The 21,420-nt window shown below is 44.1% G+C and overlaps 2 protein-coding genes across 10 annotated transcripts in view; both read right to left on the bottom strand.

Moving 5' to 3' along the window:
* ect2 (epithelial cell transforming 2) overlaps window positions 1-3,952 on the bottom strand; it is a 30,205-nt gene extending 26,253 nt beyond the window's left edge. For 4 of the 7 annotated variants that reach the window (XM_062556016.1, XM_062556020.1, XM_062556017.1 and 1 more), the window contains exons 1-4: window positions 3,585-3,952; window positions 2,627-2,786; window positions 2,369-2,445; window positions 576-671 (exon numbers count right to left, since the gene is read on the bottom strand). In XM_062556016.1, coding sequence (XP_062412000.1) covers window positions 576-671; window positions 2,369-2,445; window positions 2,627-2,756 — 303 coding nt within the window. In that variant the 5' untranslated portion in view covers window positions 2,757-2,786; window positions 3,585-3,952. The remainder of the gene's footprint in view (window positions 1-575; window positions 672-2,368; window positions 2,446-2,626; window positions 2,787-3,584) is intronic. The other 3 variants (XM_062556018.1, XM_062556019.1, XM_062556022.1) reach the window with 1 other exon arrangement.
* A 1,457-nt stretch (window positions 3,953-5,409) lies between these two features.
* mcf2l2 (MCF.2 cell line derived transforming sequence-like 2) overlaps window positions 5,410-21,420 on the bottom strand; it is a 73,050-nt gene continuing 57,039 nt past the window's right edge. Inside the window, exons 23-34 of one of the 3 annotated variants that reach the window (XM_062555447.1) lie at window positions 21,199-21,291; window positions 20,300-20,378; window positions 17,367-17,421; window positions 17,142-17,239; window positions 14,363-14,479; window positions 12,859-12,945; window positions 12,171-12,242; window positions 11,332-11,418; window positions 10,948-11,063; window positions 10,164-10,279; window positions 8,088-8,182; window positions 5,410-7,110 (exon numbers count right to left, since the gene is read on the bottom strand). In XM_062555447.1, coding sequence (XP_062411431.1) covers window positions 7,007-7,110; window positions 8,088-8,182; window positions 10,164-10,279; window positions 10,948-11,063; window positions 11,332-11,418; window positions 12,171-12,242; window positions 12,859-12,945; window positions 14,363-14,479; window positions 17,142-17,239; window positions 17,367-17,421; window positions 20,300-20,378; window positions 21,199-21,291 — 1,119 coding nt within the window. In that variant the 3' untranslated portion in view covers window positions 5,410-7,006. The remainder of the gene's footprint in view (window positions 7,111-8,087; window positions 8,183-10,163; window positions 10,280-10,947; window positions 11,064-11,331; window positions 11,419-12,170; window positions 12,243-12,858; window positions 12,946-14,362; window positions 14,480-17,141; window positions 17,240-17,366; window positions 17,422-20,299; window positions 20,379-21,198; window positions 21,292-21,420) is intronic. The other 2 variants (XM_062555449.1, XM_062555450.1) reach the window with 2 other exon arrangements.

Below are 21,420 nucleotides of genomic sequence, written 5' to 3'. Positions count from 1 at the left end.
GGCATGCTGCTGTGTGGCAACAGAAATCTCTTGTGGAGTCAAGTGGAAACACAACAGGTGGGTTAACACTGACACACCAGCAAGGCTCTCTGCATTCCGAAATGCAGAGGCATGTGAGCAAGCTGGAGGACGGCTTTTCAGAGAAGAGCTGCTTCATGGCTACTCCTGACAACAGTTCTACCATGAGTATGTAATACTCAGAGCTTAGACTCGGCATGGCCAGAAGCATTTGATTCGTATTTTCATCAATAATCAAAAAGGCTATACACCCCAGACACCCCTTACTGCAGTAAACACTCATTAATTCCCTTTTCATGTAAAAATAAATAAATAAATAAATCAAGGTAGCCATTTCACAACGGGTAGTGCAAATTAGAGGGGGAAAGACACACACACACAGCAAAACAGGTTACATCGTCTTTGTTAATAAAAACACTTAGCTTCATCCACCAGGTGTTAACAGGACACACTGACATTTAGTGTTGAGGACATACCCATCACCCCGCTGGTGCCAATTAAAACAGAAAAGGTGGTGCTCGGCATGCAGTACAGTTAGCGTCCGTCTTGAGACATACCATATTTACAATAGATTTAATCAATTTCTCCCCTGCTTCTGAGCCTGGGACACCTTCTTTAATCTTTACCACTGGGACTTCCATTATTTTGATGTCCTGTAAGAATGAAGCATTGACGTAAATTCTGATAGCATCAAACAGGCAAAACCAATGGACATGATTGGACAAGACCATTGAGGTGATTGAAGGTGTGTGCAAGACTTCCTGAGAAATCAGAAGCTGATCCAGATGAACTAATGGTCTTGATGAATTAAGACTGTTAAAAGCTCTCTTAACCAGAGATTTCGGTGTGTGTGTGTGTGTGTGTGTGTGTTGAGAAGGGAGCGGTTCTCCACAATTTAACTGTGAGAGGATGGGCCTGTATGACTGGGCTTCTGTTCCGACGTCTGACTTTGGGGAGGTACATCTAACAAATCTAGCGAATATGGTGTGCATTTGTAGGCATTCATTCACCAGCCTGGAGACCATGACTATCTTCGCAGAGAGTCTGGCCTAGATCCATTGTGGACGCTTGTCTGAAGTTTGAAATCATTAGAATTCAATCACTAACGGGGGATACAACAATAACGATAGGCTTGAGACTGAAATGTAATCACTCTCAGGAACGCCCTCTGTTCACTGATTGGCTGGAGGTGCACTTGCCGGAGTAAACAGAAGTGGATCAAGGCATTCCAGACGGAGTGCTGAAGGGAAACGAAATTGAGCGGGAAGTCCGTAGACAGGCGGAGTCAGGCTATTCATTCACCATGATGACAGCAACAAATACAAAAACACATACCATCCACATACTCTGCATTCACATGTAACGTGTCATACAGACACACACACACAAGCTCTCGTCATGTCCTCCAGTTTCTCAGGTATAACAGCTGACAGCAGGTGTTGAGAAGCCGAGTGCTCAAATTCTCCGTTTTATTATTTCTCTCAAAGTCTACTTTCCTCTCTCTCCCACCCTTGCAACCTCAACCCTCCGGGGACTCTCAGGCTCTAACACAACGGAAATGGGGGGAAAGGAAGACAGACAGAGTAAAACTGCTACACTCCTGAAAACAGGAAAATGTGTCTGCATTCTGTAAACACATCCAAGGAAGAGCGAGGAGCAAACAAATCAAATCCCCTTATGTCTATGCAAAGAGAGGACTTTAGGCCTCTCCTTGAGAGTGCTTGGCAGTATACCACCACAGACTGAAAAGCTTGGCACTAATTCTGCTATCTTAATGTGCCACTTATAAGCTTTTACGGTGTGTGTGTGTGTGTGTGTGTGTGTGTGTGTGTGTGTGTGCGTGGGGGGGGGGGGGGTTGTCGACATGGTGCAGTACACAGTCACAACTTTATCTTGGCTTGCTGTGAAATCATCTTGCAGCAACTGCAGTCAACTTCAGATGGCATGAGAAGCATGTTGAGTATGTGATGACCACAAAAAGAAAACATCTAACATACACGTCATTCGTGACTGCAAAACACTGTTGACACTAGTCTGATATGCCTTTGAAGCTTCACAAGAGTCCTATTGCGATGAAACCCAACATTGGCCATATTTACACCATCTGCAGATAGCAATTTTTCCTCAGTATATGGCAATCAGTATAGCTGGCCTGGTACTAAAGCCCCACTAGCCAGAGAGACCGACCAACTAGTTACTTCACAATCAGATAGGTGAATCAAAATTGCTAAGAGATAATGGAATCAGCCTGAATTGTCAAAACCCTTTGATCCCTCTGTTCAAATCCCTCTGTTTACTTGCAGCCATGATTCAGTGGCATTGGTGACATGAAATCAATGATGTCATTCACCTGAAGTGCTTTCACAAGAGCTGGATTGTTGCCCGTTTCTCCCACTAACACAACCCTGGTCTCCACCCGAGGCATGTCTGCAGAGAAAGAGTGAAACGAACAACAAGTCAGTTGAGTTGTAGTGGAATACAAAAAGAAAAATACTTTATGGCAACAATCTCAGTTAAACGTCTTATCAGTACACAGAGCCATACACCATTATAGATGGACAGGGTATGTTGTTGGCCCTGGTTGAAGTAACAGAAGAATCTCATTTACCATCCATATCGTCCGGTAGGCCAAGGAAAGTGTGCTCCTTAGAGGTCTCTGCCATTCTGGAGTCATTCACAGAGAAGTCAACCAGCAGGCTACGAGTGGTCCCTATAGTGACTATGCTGCAGTCAGCCATGGCAGTGTGACAAGGGGTGGTGACCCAATCCTGTCAGAGAAGTAAAAATGTAATAGCAACAAAAGGGTGAAAAAAATAAGGAAATATACAGTGCAAATGCCAAGTGGGTGTCATGGAAAAGACTAGCATGTGTGTTCTAAAAACCTTTGCCCTTCAGCCTGAGAGAGACAGGGCGGCACAGCATACAGTTGTGTTGACATCATTCTTCAAACACCACGTAGCCTAACTGACTGCATTTCAGGTCGAAACACTAACGTTAGCCTATGTCATTTAGTTGTTATCGCTGACCATCTGAGATAATAAAAAAATGAAGCTAGTTCGTCTTTTATGTAGACTACGTCGGTTACATTGCCAGCAGGTTTGGCTTTGGACAAATAACCACATTTCTTCTCACTCATTAAGCTATGGCATGAAAGTATTGCTTAGGTCAAGTTAACTGTTAACGTTAACTTGTCCTAAACCTCCAAACGTTCAGGTTAACGGTATAAAAAAAGCAGTCAATCTAAGATCTGAGATTTGCATTAACGTCAACCCAAGTTAGCCTGGCTCAAAGCCCAAAGCCTATTCCTAAATCGTCGGTTGAGACTTAACGTTTCAGCTCAAAATAGATTTTGTGATGATGTGTACATTAGTAAATATGAAAACCAGCAACATGTTGTTTTAGGTGACCAACTAATAAAAGTATGTTGATAAACGTCGCTCATTATGAGTGTCCACTTGAAAAAAGTGTAACGTTATGGCTCACTTGCTAAAGTTGGCACAGGTGCAGACAAAAGAAACATCAACATGCAACGTCGCTATCCACCGGTTTTACAAATTCAGACTTACCTTATATTTGAAATATCCTGACCGACCTCGTTTATCTTCTCACAACCCCACTATTAGTTGTTAGCTGGCTGGATGACCAGCTTTAAAGGTAACCAAACTAGTGTCGCTTGCTAGCTAGCTCACGCTGGTAATGGGCTAATTAATATTACGCTGGCAGCTAGCTAACGTTAGCCAAATGACTGACAGATACAAGTTTTTCCAAAAGTACTTGCAGGTGTCAGAACAACGGTACACTGTCAGCAAACCTAAATACACCGAAATGTTTTACGACTCGCCATAGTTATACTCAAAGTAACATTATTGAATTGTAACATTACATTCCATATTCGCAAAAGTCTACCACTAAACTACGAGGATTCAAATTGTGCGACAAACAGTTAGAGAAGCAAGCAGATTGGTCGAAGTCCGAGAGCTTGACGGAAGTACGACGTTAGCGCCTCTGATTGGTCGCTTGATTCAAACTATGATGCGCTTTGTGCAGACGCTGTCTGTCTGGTTGTGTGACTGCAGAGCCCGTGTGTGTGTGTGTGTTTGTGTGTGTGGTCAGGGAAGGAAGTTAAGGAATGTAGAGTAGACCACAGGCTACTTGTATGCATATGCTTAGCAAATTTGACATTTTCTGAACAACTATGGTATGTTTCATACAATATCCAATGTCAAGGTCACATAATCCTTTTTATGGACATACACAATTATAGATATGTATTAGGCCATACTACATTTATGATAAATTAAATGAAATCATGAATTTTTCTTCTTACACTGATTGAAACAGAAAATTGTACGGACAGGCCCAGTTAGGTGGAAGCACTTTGTTCCTCACTCATTGTTACTATGAATACAACAATAACCTTTTCAATCAAGAGACTCCCTCTGAAGTCCAACAGCTTTGTTCTGCCTTGGGTTCCCTTGGTGCCATCTCTGGGAGTTTGTTTCAGGGACAAGCCCTTATGATGCATTCTGCCCATGCACCCAGAGTCGGGATGCTGCAGTGGGCGCCTTCAGAGATCCCCTGGAACCTGTGTGGAGCCTGAAGGACAAAGTGCTGAGCGTCACTGTGTTTTTTGAACTACGGTGCTTCTGTATGCTCATCACATCTTCCCCAGCTCTTTGTGAAAGCTCTGCTCCCCCTCCCTCCCTTCTGGAGCTTGAAAGGCACTCAGTAGAATAAAGCTCAGTGAAGCCTACTTGCCACCTCACTTTTACCCCCTCTGCGATTCTGAGAAAAGCACACACCTATGTCCTTATTCACTCAGGCTGATTGACTGTTATGGACTAAATTTTCAAGTGGCAAAAAAACCCTTTTGAGAGTGGTTCATAGCCTACTTCCAAATATTATAGGGCTTGTTTGCTCGAGTCTTCCAAATTTGGTATGAGAAAAATAACTCGTAGCTCCCCCAAAGCTCAAGCTCTCTTGGGAGACTAAATGTGTCTCTGTGTTGAGAACAACAAATCTGTCTGTCAAATTGGAATAGGCGAAGTGGTTCGGCACCAATGGTCAAAAACCTGTTTACTGGTGACGGAAAGATAATTTTCATCTGAACTAATTAGTGGTTTAAGTGATAACAGTATAGAACAGTGTTAACTGACCATTCACATTATAGATTACACTTTAAACTATAATTCTACCTATGTTACAGTCATATAATTCCATCCATTGTAGACAAAGTCAAAAATGAAACACTTTTAAGTCTAACATTAATGACTTCTTGCAGCTCAAGTGTGACGTTACAGTCAGGCTCAAATAACAAGACTTCATCGGCAAACTGACAATCTGGACATATCAGTGATCAGAAAGGAGAACTCACCACAATACTTTTATAGCCCATGTATTTTCATATTCTTACAAATGTACAGACAGGTAATAACATTTTTCATACATTCCATTGATATTTTTCAAAACAAATTAGTTAGAGAACCCTTATTCTTTTGTTTTAAATAATAGTGGTCAATTTAAATACAAGATATGACAATTTAATATGAACTCAACAGTTTGCAGTAACCACTGAAGGCATTTGTTTACAATCATCTGAGTTTTCAGCAAGACTTCAAATATCCAATGTGAAACTCAGCAGACAGCTTGAAAGGGCTACAGAGGCCTGCTATGGAATCGTGTCATTCCACTTAATCTTGAGAAAACCTTTAAAAGATCTTTGTACATATATATTCCTTGAAATGATATTGGTATTGGATGGTAGGTATCTGAAATTAATTGTATCCCTTAATGGAGACAGCTGTACTGTGGTGTAATATTGATGGAATGTTTTGGTTTTTTTGCTTGGATGAAATGGTTCGAAAGGATTACAAACCATTCATCTATGGCATGGCTAAGGTAAATTACAAAAGATGAATGAAATTTAAGAATAATATTATTGACATAATATACAAACTTACACTGAAACATTCAGGTATGCAACACTGTAACAAAATAGTACTGCCACATAGTCCCTACAGTACTATTGGATATCTGATGGTCAGTTACTAAAATACTGAGTTAATGTAGTAAATATTCAATGTAACTGATATATTAATTAAAGTGTCATTACCAAGGCAATTCTGAACGTCTTTAGCTAGCCTATAAAAAGTATTTGAGATGGATACCTGCATTAAAGATATAAGCCAATAATCTTTACATCAATTACATACATATATACGACTTGACACTTTCCAAATGAGATTTTACTGTAATAAAGCCAGGAAACACTAGTTTAGCTGACATTTTAGAAAGAGTATACAAATATACAGGTACATTACACAAATCTTCAAGAAGTGCTGTGTATAGAAGCAGAGACTAGTGTAGGTTGAAAAATTCAGCAGGACAGTACTGTTGATAAGTGTTCTCTCAGAGTCAGGATAAAACCAAGCCTGTGTGCAGAGCATTCACAGTATGTCATGTCATTGTCAAGCTTGTGACACACTGTATGCATTCCTCGTTTCGCTGTGGTATTTTGAAACCCATATTGTCACTGGAGTGGATACCCCCTCAAAAATGTTGAGTACTTTCAGCCAAAGGAGAGCAGGCTACAATATGCCCCCACGAAGGCACAGTGAAGTTTGGTAATGAAAGCACTGAGCACCAGCTTACAAGGGCTTGGGATTCTCCTGGGGGTCCTGGCTGACTGGGCATGCAATTTGTTGCTTGACATTGGCAGCTGAAGTAGGGCTACTGAGGCCGGAGGGAGCAGTTCACTACCTAGCACCCCCCCCCCCTATCTTTTTTTTTCTCACTCTCTTCACCAATAAGGTTGGCCATACTGTAGCAGCAACAGGGGTTGCCCATACACATTGATGGGACATTCTTTGCAGGTGTGGTATTTGTTGTGCTTTTTTTCTTCTTCTCTGAAGAGGTTTTACATGGGCACGCGTCCTGCAGCATTCATTGAAATGCTTGGCACTGAAGCAAGGCGGTCAGATCGGCAGTCTCAGATGCAGTTCCGTCGGTTGGCTGTAGCCACGTCACCCCCAGCGTCGTCCTCGTTCTCCTCGGTGTCCGTTAGTGCCGCGGTGCACAAGTCACTGAAGATGTCTGTGAGAGAGAGAGAGAGAGAGAGAGAGAGAGAGAGAGAGAGGGAGGGGACAGCAGAAGGAGAGGAGAGGGTCAGCCACACACATTCCAAACCAGGACAACACAGCTGTTTGAAGTGAATGAGTGCCAAGCAACAGGGGAGTGAGGAATGGGGGATTTAAAGATTCAGACAAGCAGGACAGAAATAGCCAGGGACAATGGCACTACAGGGTACAGCGCACACTACGACCAAAGAAGGGGAGTCTCTAAGATCACATTTTACTGAAAGACTTAGGATGTTATGGTCTTGACATCATGATGTTGATGTCGAGAATTCATTGTTGACACAGGATCTTATCTCTTTAACTCCTCTTTTTTTTAATCGTAGGACAACACTCGACCTATCAGTTAAAGCAACAGCACTATTTATGCAAGAGTGAGGGGTGTTTATCAAATATAATGATGGTACAAATGACAATAAAGGTATTAAAAACAGAAAAATGAAGAGCAAGAGTATCACTTTTTTTAATGCTTGTAAACAGCCTGAGTTATCAAACCTGCTTTTCAAACCACAAAGGAGCTGTGCTGCTTGCAAGTGTACACTCGTCGAGAAGCTGCAAGCAAAAGTATGCACATGCCCCAAGCATAAGCCTCAGCTGCTACTGCCCCAATTAGACATACACAGCATGTTTTTTTTTTCTTCAGATGAGGGGCCTATGACTAACAAAGCACTTGCCATTGCAAACAAATGCATCAAAACAAACCACACAAGTGCGAGTTGTGAACATGACAGAGCCAAGCTTGGAGAGTGGAAACGGAGAGGGATCATGCCACAATGGATGACATCATGCACGGCTGTGTTCCCTTGATGCTAGTGACCAAGCAACACGAGCCATGTTCCCACTTCCCAGTATGAGCCCTCTCCCAACCCCTCTCAGAGTTAACCAAATTCCTTGTGAGTGCTTGCTTGCAATGGACACTGGGTTAGTGGGATGTACCAGTGTTACTGTAAAGCTCATGTCTTCCTGCGGTTGACTGTAGTATTGCGGGTGGCACCAGGCCTGTCTTCTGTGTAATAAGGTTCTTGACTAGCCTATAACATGAGGGAAAAAACAACGTTCAACTTCAGTAACGGGCTTAAAAGGAAGAGGCTCGTTCCTAGGCTGGAGGAACTCAAAGTATCTCAAAACTGGATTACTCTCTGCCACCGAAAAGCTGACACTCGTGGCGCCTTTGAGCGCGAAACTTCAGATGTTTCCATGAATTTTGATCCCAAGTTCCTTCTACGCCTGTCTCTGAACTGTCATTGACATGGATTGAGGGAATGAGAGAAAATGCTAAAGAAATATATCAAAAAGTCATGATTTGAAACCGCTTCAGCCACTCCTTAAGAAGTAAGCCTTCGTGAAGTGCATGATTTATTTAGACATTCAACTTTAGAGACGGCTCCTTGCCTGACCTCATGGATATGTGAAAACATTTGAGTGTCAGCTTACCACGAGGTCTCAGCACGAACGGTCCTGACTGATGCAACACAGGTGCACACAGCAACAGCCTCGCAGCTCCATACTTACACAGAGTCACAAAGTGTAACCATTCGGGCGTCATTACTCCCTCATCTAAATGTGCTAGCAACAGGAGGCAGAGGACATAGCCCGCGCAGGGAGGCTAGGTGAGAACCACATACTCCTCATCCAGAGAGGCAGGTGTGGCAGGCGGTAGCTCCAGGGAAGAGCTTGCTAACTGTGGGGAGGATCTGGCGAAGGATTCAGTCAGCGAAAAAACGAACGGAGGCCATAAAAACACACCGCCTCTCTGCCTTAGCATGTCCCCCCCCCCCCCGCTACTGGGCATGTGTTGACTGAGTCCATGAAAGCCCAATGAATTCTTTATTACTTCACAAGTGTGGCTTGAAAAGTTAAAGAGAGGAGTAAGAGGGAAGATGGCGAGTGAGAGAGAGAAGAAGAGGAGGAGAGAAGAAGAGTGAGAAGGGTGTAAGATACTTTCAAGGCACCGACCCGAGGACGCAAATGACTGAACGTGGTTTTCAGAGATGAAATATGCATGAGGTGATGAAATATGAGCATATTCAAAGCATTTTTAAGCGGAGGCCTAATTTCATAGGGTATTCATAGTCCACCCCCTCCCCCCTAAAAAAAGAGTGAGGGGAAGTGGGAGAGAGACGCTCATCCATTGCTGGCTGGCAGGCTATTTCTATAAGTGGCAATAACAACTCTCTGTGGAGGAGGAAGGATAGCCCAATCAATTATTCAGTTCAACATTGTTTTTCATCGCCGTGACGGTACACTCATCTGCCCAAGAAACATTTTTAATATGCTGGATCATTGGGAGAAAAAGCTTACAAGGGAATTAACTTTTAATTTCAGATGGGACCACAAGTAAAGAAACTCAAGTTTTTTCCCCACTTGCAATAGGTTTCCCTCTCAACCATTAACCCTAGACAACATGATAAAGTTAACTAGAGTTTAGTTTAAGTGATATTCCAGTGCATAATTCATTAAGCTTCTACCATAATTTATTTGTAGCTAATTCTTGTGAAGTGCTTGGGTTTTTAAGTACAAGATCGCTCTAGTCTAAATCACCTGCACAGATTGCTCTTACAATATTTATGCAGACTCATAAGCAACCTGGTATGGTGTTAAGAAAGTGAACTTGTTACAAAGTAAACAAACAAGCATTGCAATCAATGAGTCAGACTAATGGGTGAATGATTAAGTTGAAATCTCTAAATGTTTTAAAGTTCTTATAGCTCATCATGGCCCTCTCTAACATTCAAATCAAGCAACTAAAAAGCACCAGGAAATGATTTTACCCAGAGCACATGTAAATGTGTAACAGTGTAAATGATCTTCCCTGCAGTGTTGGTGTGTCACTTTAAGATGACTGAGCACTGAGTAAGCATCTGAAGGCACAGAAGAACCATGTCTCCCTCTATAGGCTAACCAGCTGCAGGGCTCCCAGTTGCTACTGTAAGTCCTTTCAGCATGGAGGAGATGTTCTCGGATTCACCCAGTGGACTCACAGCCGGTGGGGAGCGAAGTCCGAACACTTACCAGTGGCCATTTTCTGCCTCTTCCAGGAATTGCACGATTTCCCCTGACTCCAAAGACAGATCCTGCCCTGTCCTTGCCTCATACGCCAGCTGGGCCTGGAACCGCTCATTTTCCCCCTGAGAGGATGGAGCGAGGAAAGGAAAGAGACAGAGAGAGGAGAATTAGATAGATGGACAGACAGATAGAGAGATGGATAGAAAGATAGAGAGAGAGAGACCAGTATCTTTTATGCACCCTGTGTGTGTGTGTGTGTGTCTGTCTGTCTGTGTGTGTGTGTGTGTGTGTGTGTGTGTGTGTGTGTGTGTGTGTGTGTGTGCGTGTGTGTGTGTGTTTGCGTGTGCGTGTGTGTGTGTGTGTGTGTGTGTGTGTATGTGTGTGTATGTGAGTGTGTGTGTGTGTGTGTCAGTGTGAGTGTGTGTGTGCGCACGCATCTATGTGGTGGGAATCCTATGTTACATTATCATGATGGAGCTGGTCTATTAAAGCGGCTCTCTCCTGCTCTCACGCATCAGACAGATTGTAATAGAAAGTGAAATGCTGGGAGTTTGAAGCGGCGGCGAGATAAACCAACACCGGGCTAATCCCTTTCCTTTTTTTGTCTTTTAAATGTCAAGTCCTCGGCTCATGATAATGAGGATCAGTGCTGCTGGGAAATAATTACCCTGAGAAAGTCTTTTCGGAAGGGATTGGGATGACTCAAAAGTGCTACGGTGAGTGCACGGACACACACACACACGCTCGCGCGCGCGCACGAGCGCGCTAGGACTCACTTAACGGAACGTACGTTTTTGTTATTTCGCTCCTCTTCGCCGTCAGATGAGTTGGAGAGCTCCTCCGCGCTTGATGGTATGGTTTCAAAATCTTCTGTGTCCATGGAGGGCAAACGCCGCTGGGTCCATCCTAAACAAAAAGGCCACACGGGTGAAGGAGAGGTTATAAAAAGGGAAGTACACTGTTGGCAAACACACAAAAAATAATAACTGCAAGAGAATATGTCTGGGATGTCTGAAATCATTTAATTTGAGGAGAAACCAAATTATCATTTGGTAATTGGCCCCCCAAAATATAACCCAGTTCATCCAGGAACCTCGAGTCTCATATGCCAACACTTCCACAAGGACACCTCACCAACACACAAGAAAGGTCCTTGCATGCTGTAGACGTTTACCTGGCTGGGAAGTGGATCTAGGCACAGCTGAGTTGGTACCTGTGGTACCTTTTTGTTTGCTTGGGACTGGCGCACCCCCATGTACATCTGAGAGAAAACGAAGGCTTTATACACAGCAGATATATCCTGACAATCTGCCAGAAGTGCTTCACAGAACATGCGCAGTTTACTACCCCATTCACACACACATGCGGTCTTTGCCAAACAGAGGAAGGCTGCAGAACACACACACATACACAAACACATAAAGCTTTGCTTTCTGAGAACTCTCCTTCATGGAATGACATAAATAAATCAAGTCACTGATTTCTTCTCATCATGCAGAGGAAAACAGCACCGGGTACCATGCAGTAATCACACTCGAAATAAAAAAAGCAATAAACGCCATCTCAAAAGCACATCACGTCACGTCACCAACAACATCATCGACTGAAAACGGCGAGGGTGACCAGATGCCCTGTGTTTTCCCCTAGGGCTGTCGGTTGCTTCTTCATATTGTCAGAAAATATCGATTGAAGGATAATGATTAAAAAACACAAGTGTTGGATTCACTCCTCCTCCCACCCATCTCGCAGGTCGCATCAGGTCACCCTGTTTATGAAATGAACCGTGCAGAAATGTTCCAAGCAAACAATTTTTTAACAAGAGTACACATGCTTAAAAAACAAGCGAGAGGGAAAACACAAGGGGGGGGAATCATTTTGACTTCCATCTCTTACAAGATAAAGCTTTGATGTAAGCACACAGACTCACAATAACACATCCTCTCCCATCTCTCTCTCTCTCTCCGTGTATCTCTAAGGCATCACATGCACCATCCACAAAACACAAAGCAATACCTTCGTAACCTAGCGGTGTGGGGTCACTCTTAATCTCATGTCTCTTGGATCTAAGGCTAGAAGACAGTCGACCTGGATAAAGCAGTGAATACATAAACGTAAGCCATATTGACAAGGAGGATTAGAGAGTGAACTCAAAAGCTTCTCATGCCACTCTAAAGTTATGAATATATCAGAAGAGGAGAGGGGAAGGAGAGACACGCTTCTTAAAATGCATTTTTTTTTGTTTTCATCACCCACGGAAAAATCCATCGGAACTCAAATAGCTACCGCTTACAAGGCAGCTCCCATTGGCGTGCGCTATTCAAAATGTCAGGAGCCTAACGTTCTCCGTTTATCACTGATGAGATTTCTTTTAAATATTCAATGACATTTCTGATGTTTTTTTTTTTCCGAGAGGAACCTCACAGATTTTTATTTCCGTCATTTCATAAATCATCCAGCAGCCCTAATGCACAGGACTTGTCGAGAAAATGGGCTTTTATTTCCTTCTCGTCGGCATGTCAGAGTGGACTCCCCCCTCTCCCCCCTTTTTCTCTCTCCTTCCCTCACCTTCTCCCTGACTGATTGCGCCGGCGCCAACCTTTCTGCACCTGCTTGTGTCAGTTTTATAAGGAACAGTGTGAGCAGCGGAGGAGGAGGAGGAGGAGGAGAGCAAGGACACGAGAGGTCCGTGCGAGCGAGGTACCTTTGGCGGTGCGTGTGGCGGTAGAGGCACTAACAGAGGAGACTAGAGAGAAGCGGCGAGGAACCTCCATCTCCTTGGGCGCAGGTTCTGGAGTGAGAGGCAGGCAGAGGTTAGCAATTAGTCTGGCTGAAAAGATGGCGGGAGGTGAGGGGAAAGGAGAGTGAGTGAGTGAGGGAGGGAGGGAGGGAGGGAGGGAAGGGAGGGAAGAGCGATGAGAGACAAACACTAATAAATGGCAGGAGCGATGGGAGCAATAGCCTCAAGGATTCAGCCTTTTTCTGCTCCCCGCGTATCGATCTCTGTTGTGTGTGTAAGCTGGCAATAAGCAGAAGCCGATGATTTCTGCTAACACCGTGCGGCTTAAGTTTATTAATTCATTTTATTTAGGGACCATAAACAGCCGGATGGTCAACAGGGAGACCGACGCATTAGATGGAGGGAGGACACGGAGGAAGTGGGGGATGATAAAGACAAATAGCGCACACTCGGCGACGCGAGGCCACTTCACAGGCGCAGATGGGAAAATCAATGGCAGGGCTATGCTAACGAGATGAAAGCGGCCGACAGCTGAAGTTCACAGACAGCCACGGGCTCTGCAGGCCTGGCGCGGACGGACACGACCACAAACCTGCCTGTGTGCACATTTCTCAACAGAAACCTCAGCTAGTCCGCATTCACCATAAGTGCTCTCAATGGCAGTTTGTGGTGCCACTGACAGAAAACAGATACCACTTACAGTAACTGTAAGGACATAACCCCCTTTAATTCCAAATACACACTCTATTTCCTTCGGAGGACATTCGGAATATCTTTGCTATCAACAAATATACACCTCAGAGGTATGTGTGTAAATCTCAAACCTGCTTGAGACAAAAATGAGTAATGCAATTTCACTACCTCACAAGGGAAGCGATGAGACAAAAGGTCAACTATCTAAAATATGCTTTCATTATAATTTAGACTGTTTCGGAGGCCTCGAATTCCATCTAGACTAATAAACCCCTTTGAAATGTTGAATCAAAACATCTTTTTCAGTAATTCCGAACAGTTTCGGAAATGTCACAAGCTTTATAACAAGACAATAAAAAACTACGACATGACATTTTGTTGGGCTGAGAGACCTCAGCCATCACATCAACTCCGGTATCTCTTTTGGAGACCAATATTTTCTCTTTCACCCTGCAGGTTACTGGCTGTTAGACTGGTTTAATGATGACAAGAACTGCACTGAGACAGAAAGCTCTGCCGGACCAAATCAAATTCAATGGCTCGATAGTCAATGCTACAACAGCCGGGACATGGGGTAACAGACAGATCAATGCTGCTCGAGAGGATAGCTATGCACCCCCCTATCAATGGAGACCTTTTCCAAGGTCACGTCAGGACAGAAGGTGGTGAAGAGATGAAGGAGGAGGAGAGACAGAGGAGGGGATGGAGGAGGAGGGGTGGTGGTGGTGTGGGTGGGGATCGATGAGGTATGAGGAAACATTGGCTACGGGGTTACCTGCGGGAAGGGACCTGCGGTTGGACAGGCGCTGTAAGGTGAAGCGCTTTTTAGCGAGAGCAGAGGAGCGGTCGGTGTTAGTAGTGCGGTCGGGGTAAGTGTTGGCGGCAGCGTCAGCTAGAGGGGGGAGAGGGACAGGACACTGGTGAAGCAGCGGACAGCGGGAGAATCTGCAGAGGGACCTCGGAGATGAAACAGTAGAGTGTGTGTATCTGTGTGTGTGTGTGTGTGTGTGTGTGTGTGTGTGTGTGTGTGTGTGTGTGTGTGTATGTGTATGTGTGTGTGTGTGTGTGTGTGTGTGTGTGTGTGTATGTCTCTGTGGAGATGTCACATGGCAGTTCTCTCCAAAAACTGCTACAGCTTGTGTCTTACAAATCTGAAAAGCTAGCCATCCCTCATGCCTTCCAACCAAGCATTCTCCAGCCTTTCCGTACATGTCTGAGGGCTACATTCACCCTTTATCAATATCACTCTTTCAAGTTGACCAACATAACAACATCCGCTTGTCCATCCACATATTATTCGTTATGCACACCTTCTTCGTCGTGCAAGTTCATATCACAATAAAAACTCTAGTGAGCAAATAAAATTCTAATTGTACAACATTTTGCATATTCATATCAACGTAAAAAGTAAGAAGGTTTGACAACTTTGACAACAACTTTCATCAAGTCAATTTCAACTTATATAGCTCTCATAAGGGAAATGTTAAAAATAACCATTGTCTAATTATCACCTCTATGTTTAAAAGAGTGCAGTATGACCAGAATTCACACGTTCACAAGATGCATTCACACATTCACATCAGCATCCGCACGCTCTTGGTATACGTGTTGTTCTTCTCCCAATAGGTTAGTCGGGTCCTGGGGTAAATATGTAAATACTATCACCCACCTGTCTACGTGTTAAATAATATCATCTGCCTGTCTATGTCGTCTCATCACTCATTCCATGATCCCATGTTGTACAAAAAAGACAAATAATTTCAAACGCTAACCATTAGCGGGTTAGCGTTATCTGCCTTGGCAGTTTGATGTAAAAACAGTATAATGAGAAAAGTTTACATTGATTCAGGGTCGTTTCGTGTGTTCTCTATACAGGATTGTATCCTTCGGCTGTTCCTTATAGGCTCTGAGGACGCGGCTAACTAGAGCATTAAGTTCAGTTAACACCCTCAAACAAAGAAGAGAATCACAGCCGACTTCAAAGTGCTGATCAGCATTAAACTTTTGGTTCTGGGGGCGGGAGATGGGGGGGGAGGTGGACTTCCAATGCTCTTACTTAGGAACTTAACCTGTCACTCTGGTTATTATATGGAGATAGGGAAGGGGGGGGGGGGGATTCCCTAAAGGTAAGGTGCTGGGGTGTCTGTGGGCTCCCTGTGCAGGGGGGGTTAATGACGATCAAGCCAGCTCACCGGCTGTCTCGCTGACGCTTTGCACTTTTTTCCCTTAACACGGCAACTTGAAAGCCCCGACGCTCTCTGTTTAAAGCCTCCCTTTAGCCTGTATCTTATTAGACACTTCTCGATCAAGACGTCTCAGCCCCACTGCGACATCTCACACTACCTGCATTATGCTGCCATTCAAAATGGTACCTGTTGGAGGGGGGGGGAGTTGCGTTTGTGTTAAAACTCAGGCGACAGACAGGGAGCTGAGTTCTGAGCATGGATAATAAAGTATCTGGGTGGAAATATGCAATTTATGTCTATTTATGTTTCAAGGGCAATAGAGGCTGTGTCTTTTCATGTGATTATGTGTGTGTGCGTGTGTGTGTGTGTGTGTACAGTGAGGAGCACATGTATTTGATACAATGCTAAAACAGGAATATAAAATCATCATTTGACAATTGATCTTAATGCCTTAATTCAAAAAATGAGTAAAAATCAAACCGCCAAGGACACCAATTTTCTTTGTGATTGAAGAATGTATCGTAAATAGATAAATGTTTTCCTTAAATGCTAGGGGAAGGAAGTATTTGACCCCCTATGTAACCCTATGGGAATTTAACACATAGGGGCAGGCAGATTTTTATTTTTAAAGGCCAGCTATTTCATGAATCTAGGATATTATGCATCCCGATAAATTTCCCTTGGCCTTTGGAATTAAAATAGCCCCACATCATCACATTCCCTTGACCATAGCTAGAGATTGGCATGGTGCTTTTTCCAGTAGGCCTATTAGCCTGTTTGATTTGCATTGAGCTCAATGAGCATCAAACAGGCTAATAGGCCTACTGGAAAAAGCACCATGGCAATCTCTAGTTATGGTGAAAGGTGTATAATGATGTGGGGCTATTTTAATTCAAACGGCCAAGGGAACTTTATCAGGATGCACAATATCCTGAATCCATGAAATAGCTGGCCTTAAAAAATAAAAATGTGCCTGCCCCTATGTTAACCCTATGTGTTAAATTCCCATATGGTTACATTGGGGGTCAAATACTTCCTTCCCCCTAGCATTTAGGAAGAACATTTATTTATTTACGAAACATTCTTCGATCACAAAGAAAATTGGGGTACTTAGCGGTTTTATTTTTACTCAGTTTTTGAATTAAGAAATTAAGATCAATTGTCAAATGATGATTTTATATTCCTCTTTTTAGGCAACTTTAGCATGGTATCAAATACATTTTCTCCTCACTGTATATGGGAGTGTGTGTGTGTCTGCTTGTGCACACATGAGCCATGTGTCTGTCTATACCGGTTTCCCTGCATATGTTCATATGATGTATGCATGCTGTGTGTGTATGCATATGTATGTGCAACCTCAAGACATACCTCTTTTCTGTCGCATGTTGGGGCTAGGGTTACTGCGCCTGAAGCCGGTCTCTGGACTAGAGGAATCTGACTGTCTGAGGGCCATCTTGTGAGTGTTCCTGGAAAAGGACAAATCATGTCAGTATGCACTCATCAAGACCTTTGTGCAGCTCATCACACTAGATGACCGAGTCATTCACACACACACACACACACACACACACACAATTGGAGAAGGCACCCTACCTCATGGGAGCATGGTAAATGTTCTCCGAGATTCTTTGATGAAGCTGACTCGCCTCTGTGCAAAAGAAAAAGACATAAGACACAGTTAGTCTGCCTGGATTGTAAGGCTACATTTTCTGTCTCTCCCACTCGCCCCTCTCCCCGCCCCCGCCCCTGTCTCTTGCTCCACATTAATGAGGCCCCCTCTGTAGGTTTTTCTTCTCTTTGTGCTCCTCCGAGTTTGCTTGACATCCGTCAAAAAAAATCAAAGTGTTGGGACCGTTTGATATCTCTGACTCAGAAGAGCGATTTTCGCGCTGGTTACTGACCGTGGAAAAAAATAAAAAAATAAAAAAAATAAAAAAATAGGAACTCATTCAAGTCTTGAGCGCTGCTAAGAGCCCTGAATGCCGCAGTGCACCGGAGCCCAAGCACACACACACACACACACACACATTGTGCGGACATGGCGTAATACCCCGAAGCCCCTGCAGGGGGGGATGTGAGATCGGATGGGGAGATGTCGCCCCTCCATGTACAGCTGGATGGATGTGACATGTGGAACAGGGGGGAATGCGGAGACTGAGAGGAACAGCGGTGAGGCTTGTCTGTGTTGGCGGATCACTGGGGGGAGAGACGGCGACTTTGTTGTGGTCTGGCTCTCAGCCCGCTGGTCCCTGAAGCTCTTGTTTCCCCGAAGCCACCCACTGGTTTATTCAGCAGACAGCTGCTACTGTGTGCGACTGTGTGTGAGTGTGTGTGTGTGTGTGTGTGTGTGTGGGCAGTGCACACACATTTGTTTTTGTGTATGTACAGGTGGATGCATGTGGGTGTGGTATTGCGTATGTTAGTGTCTGAGGGTGTGTGTGTGTGTGTACCGCCTTACTGTCTGTATCTGTGTACCTAACACGTGCCTAGCAGGCAACTTCATGGCCTGAGGTGTGTGTGCACCAAATGCAAGATCACCCCATGGCAACAGTGGGAATAGGGATGTAACGATTACCGGTGTGACGGTAAACCATGATAAAAATGTTGATGATAACAATTACCGCGTTCATTTCGAATATCATTATTATCACGGTTGATACTACGGTGTGGTAACCGCGTGTTTAATTCCTCCCAGCTTCATCCGAGCCTGCTTTTGACACAAGCTGGAAGGCTACTATGAAACAAAACTTTACCTTACTAATTCTGTTTTCTAATTGATGGATTTAACCATGATTCGGAAGGCTACACCTGCTTAGGGCGCAACATTTTCACCCCAAAACGTGCGCTGTATCATGTAGCCACTCTGCGTCTTTTTATTTAGGCCTACACGTTCACATGAAATCTAGGCTATTCCACTAACGTTATCAGGAGAATGCCGTAAAGTTTTATGTTGAGCGCTGGGTGTCACTCATTGGATATGACGGATATCAAACTCCAAATCATAAGTTAAGCTATAACCAGCCAACATTTCCAAGGAACAAGGAAAAAGTGAGCACAATGCCACGGTAACCTACCTACAGTAGGCTATGGAATTTAGTTCATTTAGGCCTACTGTAGTGTTTAATTCAATTTCCGAAAAAAGCTACACAGCCTATTGGCAATCTTTTCCATCAAGGTAACTATCCCGTTAGCTCATGCGTCATGTCTATCATTAGGCTAATGTAGCCTACAGTAGCCTAGTGCTCACCAAAATCATAGAAGTTAACATTGCAAGACACTTATCTTTTCTATGATCCCAACAAAACGGATATCCTTGAACTATGCGTGACTACTTTCCTAAAACCGAATGAAGGTTAATATAATTAGGCTACTTCACGTATCTCTTAAAGTGACAGGCTCTCAATTAGACCTACACAACACCCCTGTAATGTCATTAAAGACAAGTGTAATAGTTTAAAAATCAATATGGAGTATTCAAATTACTGAATATTTTTAGCTATAAGTAATTATGCAGATCCTAACATATTCTAAACTATTAGCAAAATATATAAAGTTTATGAATTCAAAATATGCAATAGAAACAAGACAAGCCATTTTCTGCGTGTGTGGAGGGTTGAGCAGAGACTAGGATTGCCACTGCTGTGAATGATCGGTATCCTGCTGAAGGCAATAAGGGTTTGCCTATATTTTTAATGTAAGAAACACTTTTTTAAACTAAAATATTTCAGCTTGTCTACACCCATCAGCGCTTTCTTAACATATTGTACACACAATTTTTAAAATACCACGATAATACCGAAAACCGTGATAATTTTGGTCACTATAACCGTGGGGTTACATTTTCATACCGTTACATCCCTAAGTGGGAATAGTGCAGAGGGCATGCAAACACCTCCACAACATGCACATCCAAACACCAGTGCACACTGTGGGAACATACCAGTTGTTTTTCACGCACACGCACACGCGCACACGCACACGCACACGCACACGCACACGCACACGCACACGCACACACACACAAAACACTCCGACACATATACTGAAATACATCGTAATATCCTAGCACACTCAAAAAAAGCCTGCCTCTCCCGCCCGTGCGCCAGACAGGGAGACAGACAGACAGTCTAAACTCACACCCACACCACTGTAAACACGCTGCCCCCTCTCTGGAAACAGCAGCACGCTGAGGCCAGCTGTTTGGCTGGCAGCCTCAGAGCAGAACGGGGCTGTCCCACTGCTTGCTGTCAGAGGCAGAATCCTTTAAGTAGAGGGTGGAGTGGGGGGGTGGGGAGAGGCCTCCTCTAGCCATTTTTACCTTGCTGTGAACCCTTCCTCACTGCACACACTGCCCAAGTCCAAGCGCACGTTCTCACAGATGCGACTCCACCCAGGCCCCGGAGAGGAGGGGGGTGGGGTTGGGGGGGTCTGGGGGCTTCGACTTGGAAGCTGGAATGTGTGCGAGGCGGTGTGAAGAGTGAGGGTGGGGTTGTTCCAAACACTGCCACCTGCTGGGAACTTCTTACCTCTGCACGCCTCCAGCTGACACGTCAACACTTTGCGGATCTCCGACACCCACATACTCTTCACATCCATGGAAGGGGCCTGGAATGGCACCAACACACACACACACACACACACACACACACACACACACACACACACACACACATACACAGATCTTACAGTGCAGTCTCTAACAGAGTACCGTCTACCACTCCACAAGTCAACACTGCTCTCCAGTGGTCAACTATAGGAATAGCATGTCTCCATAAGCTCACAACTTAACCCCTAAACATTGCACTCCATTACACTCCTCTACATTCCATTCCATAATTGAATGCCTCAATTTCAAAGCTGGACCGTACAAAAAATAATAATATAAGATGAGCAGCTCAACCCATGCTTAAACCTGACTGAAACGGGACAATGGACAACATATCCCCCCCGCACCCATGTTTGGCTGCTGCTAGCCGTAGTGAGGAAATTAGCATTTCCTGGCAGCTGTTTCAGGTTCTGCGCCTGTTGGGGTCATTCAGGCCAGAGAGACTGGTGGGGAGGCATGGTATTCTCTGCATGAGACTGCTCTTTATCAAATGGCCTATACGGAATAGGAATTGAGTTTGAGCCCATTTTAGTTGGAATAAATTAGCTTCATTCACTGTAATATATACATACAGTATATGTAAAGGGGACAACTGGCTTCTTCTTCCTCCTCAATTGATAGCTAATTCAGTTTGCATTACATTACATTAGTTGTCATTAAGCAGATGCTCTTATCCAAAGTGACATACAGAACTTGGGGTTAAGTGCCTTGCTTCGGGTCACACTGGAGGTAGCCCCAGAATGAACTCAAAATCTTCTGTTCTGGTCCATTTCAAAACCTGCGTTTCAGTGTTCAGTGCACACGGCGTTGATTGCATACCTGAATGATGTACACTTCTTCTCGCCCATTGTACCACACTTCAAACTTCTTTATGTCACCCTTCACGTTCTCTGTGATACCGACTGCACTCATCTATGGAAACAGGAACAGACACCAGAAATGACACATTAATGACTAATGCTGAAAAATAACATCTTACACGTCACATGAAGGCCACGTTCGTCATTCGTTTTTTCCTGGAATGCTCTTTTAGTCAGGCTG

The sequence above is a fragment of the Sardina pilchardus genome, chromosome 15, assembly GCF_963854185.1.
Source record: "Sardina pilchardus chromosome 15, fSarPil1.1, whole genome shotgun sequence".
In the NCBI taxonomy this organism is placed as follows: Eukaryota; Metazoa; Chordata; class Actinopteri; order Clupeiformes; family Clupeidae; genus Sardina; species Sardina pilchardus.
The sequence above is the reverse complement of the archived record's forward strand: the minus strand, read 5'-3'. Positions and strand labels throughout refer to the sequence as shown.